The sequence below is a fragment of the Mustelus asterias genome, chromosome 13 (genome assembly GCF_964213995.1).
Source record: "Mustelus asterias chromosome 13, sMusAst1.hap1.1, whole genome shotgun sequence".
Lineage (NCBI taxonomy): Eukaryota > Metazoa > Chordata > Chondrichthyes > Carcharhiniformes > Triakidae > Mustelus > Mustelus asterias.
Genome location: NC_135813.1, coordinates 46,100,213 through 46,102,712, shown reverse-complemented (window position 1 = coordinate 46,102,712; position 2,500 = coordinate 46,100,213). Strand labels below are relative to the sequence as shown.

Here is a 2,500-nt window from a genome sequence, read left to right as displayed (position 1 = left end):
CTTCTTCTGTCTGGAAAATGATAAAAAGGTCTGAGGACACGTACCAACTGACTCAAGAACAGCTTCTTCCCTGCTGCCATCAGACTTTTGAATGGACCTACCTCGCATTAAGTTGATCTTTCTCTACACCCTAGCTGTGACTGTAACACTACATTCTGCACTCTCTCCTTTCCTTCTCTATGAATGGTATGTTTTGTCTGTATAGTTTTCACTGTATTCTAAAGAAGTAACAATAATAAATCAAATCAAAGCAAGGTACTTACTAGGTGAGTGCCAGGCAATGAAGAGTTAATTGAATTCGCTACCAGGTTATTGAATTTGAGAGTTATGTAATCAGTGTTGTTTGTCAAACTATTCTCCGTGCACTCGGGCCTCGGGCTTGCTTTCATTGGTTATTGAGAGTGGCCTTCATCTAAATGTTTGCTGTGATTGGCTGGGAAGCCGGTTATCTCTCTAATCTGGCTGGGGGGCATGATGTTTATCTGGCACTTGGCACTGATAGGCACAAGGCCTTTGAGTCACAGCTACAGGGTGGCACCTATGTTACGGGGTAGCTAACATTGAGACCGGCAGCAATGTCCCGATGAGTCGAGAGAGAGGTAATTCAGAAAGGAGGCAGTCTGCAAGGATCAGCTCCAAAGGAGCGATGCACTGTTAGTCCTCGAGGGTTGACTGCAAGGTAGCGACCAAGAGCAGCTACTTGGCGTCACAGGCAAGTGTTGGGACTCTTGCTGAACTTGAGAGTGTGGGTTGGCTGCAGGAAGAGGCTGCTAATGTAATAGAGGGTGAAAGGCTGATACACTCTGAGAACCCAAGTCGAGAGGCTGGCAGGAGAGGGGCTGAGCCAGCAGCTTTTACCCAGCAGCTGAATTGTCAGGAAAAAAAGCAAATGTTGACGCTAATGTCACAGAGAGTCAATGGAAGAGAGAGTTTGACAATAACGTGGTGACTGTTCTCTCTCCTGAACAAGAAGCAGCGTACACATGATGGAGACTCTGTTAACCCTTCACGAGGAGAATAAATCTAATGAGGAAGGACAGGAGAGCAGAACGCACAAGGAATTAACTGATGCAAATGTGACTGAGAGACAATCACTGAATTCAGAGCAACCAAACCTTTTGGTGGAGCAGGAAATCACGGAAAAGCTCCCTATATCCAGCCAAAGCCCTGAGAATGTGCCCCAGACCATCATGGCCTGTGCTAGCATTGACGCTGAGGAGACTGCCTTCCCAGGGAAGAAGCAATGCCAGTGTACCTGTGAGAGTGAGGTGGGCAATGATAATGTCAGTCAGAGAAGCGTGCAAAAAGTTTTCCAAATGCTGCAGATTGCATCTGAAGCTTCGAAGGCTCTTACAGATCTTTCTACAGTCCCTCAACACAAACCATCTGACCAGGAGGAGCCACCAACTGAGACATCATCAGAATCCAACCAGGCAAAAAGTGACTATCCTCCTCAGCTCCGTCCCTCTGCTAATGGGACAGCAAGGCTGGGAAAGAGTGGAGACAGCTCTGGGGAAGTCCTGCTGGGCCTCAGCAGTCCACCGCTGCTGTCTGCTGGAGGGAAAGGTTGGACACAACATGCAGGGGTCAACTCCAAAGTTCCCTTGGCTCAGGAAATAGGCCTTGCAGGTGACGGATGCCAGGCTGAAGCCTATGCAATAGGAAGTGAACTTGGACAAGAGAAAGTTGAGTGCAGATGGCCTGTGGTGGGTAACAATGTAGTTAGCATAGCTCAGCATGTTGGAGGTAGTGAGGAGCAGGAATGCCCTGTCTGTATTGAACTGTATGACTCTGGTGCTCACAAGCAGGCCCTGCTGAACTGCAACCACAGCATCTGTGACAGCTGCATTAAAAGCATTATGGAGAAAGCAGAAGTAAACTGCAACAGCCAGATCTGCTGCCCCATCTGTCGCCAGCGGACTCCGATGCCCGAGTGGGAGATCCGCCAGCTTCAGGAAGAGATGATATTTCTAAATCGAGCAGTGACTAGCAGACGGAGTGTGATGCCCATTCCCCCAGCCCCGCGAAGATGGCCATGCAGGAGGCTGGAGCAGGCATTCCGCCAGCGTCTGCAGACCACTCGGAGCTGTGGCTATTTGCCGTGCCTGCGTTACCCATTGTGGCTGGTAAATGCACTGACACAGTGTGACCAGACATCACCATGCTGCTATTTCTGCTTCATCCTCCTCCTGTATGGACTGGAACTACTGTGCCTATCTCTCATCTTCACCCCTCTGATCATCCTCATCTTACTCTTCACATTGCTGGACAAACAGTGAGCTCCTGGGAATGTGTGTCACACAGCCTGCTCCTCCATACTTAATGTCTTGGTATTAAAGTAGTGTAGCAGTAATCTCCAATCATTGCAAATCAATGCTGGGATAAAAGCAAAATACTGCGGATGCTGGAATCTGACACAAACACAAAATGCTGGAAAATCTCAGCAGGTCTGACAGCATCTGTGAAGAGAGAATAGTCTGGATGACCCTTCGTCAGAACT

General features: G+C 48.6%; 1 protein-coding gene across 1 annotated transcript; it reads left to right on the top strand.

Annotated features, from left to right (window-relative positions):
- Positions 1-617: 617 nt before the first annotated feature.
- LOC144503030 (uncharacterized) lies at positions 618-2,279 on the top strand. Its single transcript, XM_078227533.1, has one exon. The coding sequence runs from the start codon at positions 984-986 to the stop codon at positions 2,277-2,279; it is 1,296 nt and encodes a 431-aa protein (XP_078083659.1). The 5' UTR covers positions 618-983.
- The last annotated feature ends 221 nt before the right edge of the window (positions 2,280-2,500 follow it).

What these genes read in the sequence shown, in the direction of transcription:
- LOC144503030 (XM_078227533.1), top strand. Translation starts at nt 984, where the DNA reads ATGATGGAGACTCTGTTAACCCTTCACGAGGAGAATAAATCTAATGAG.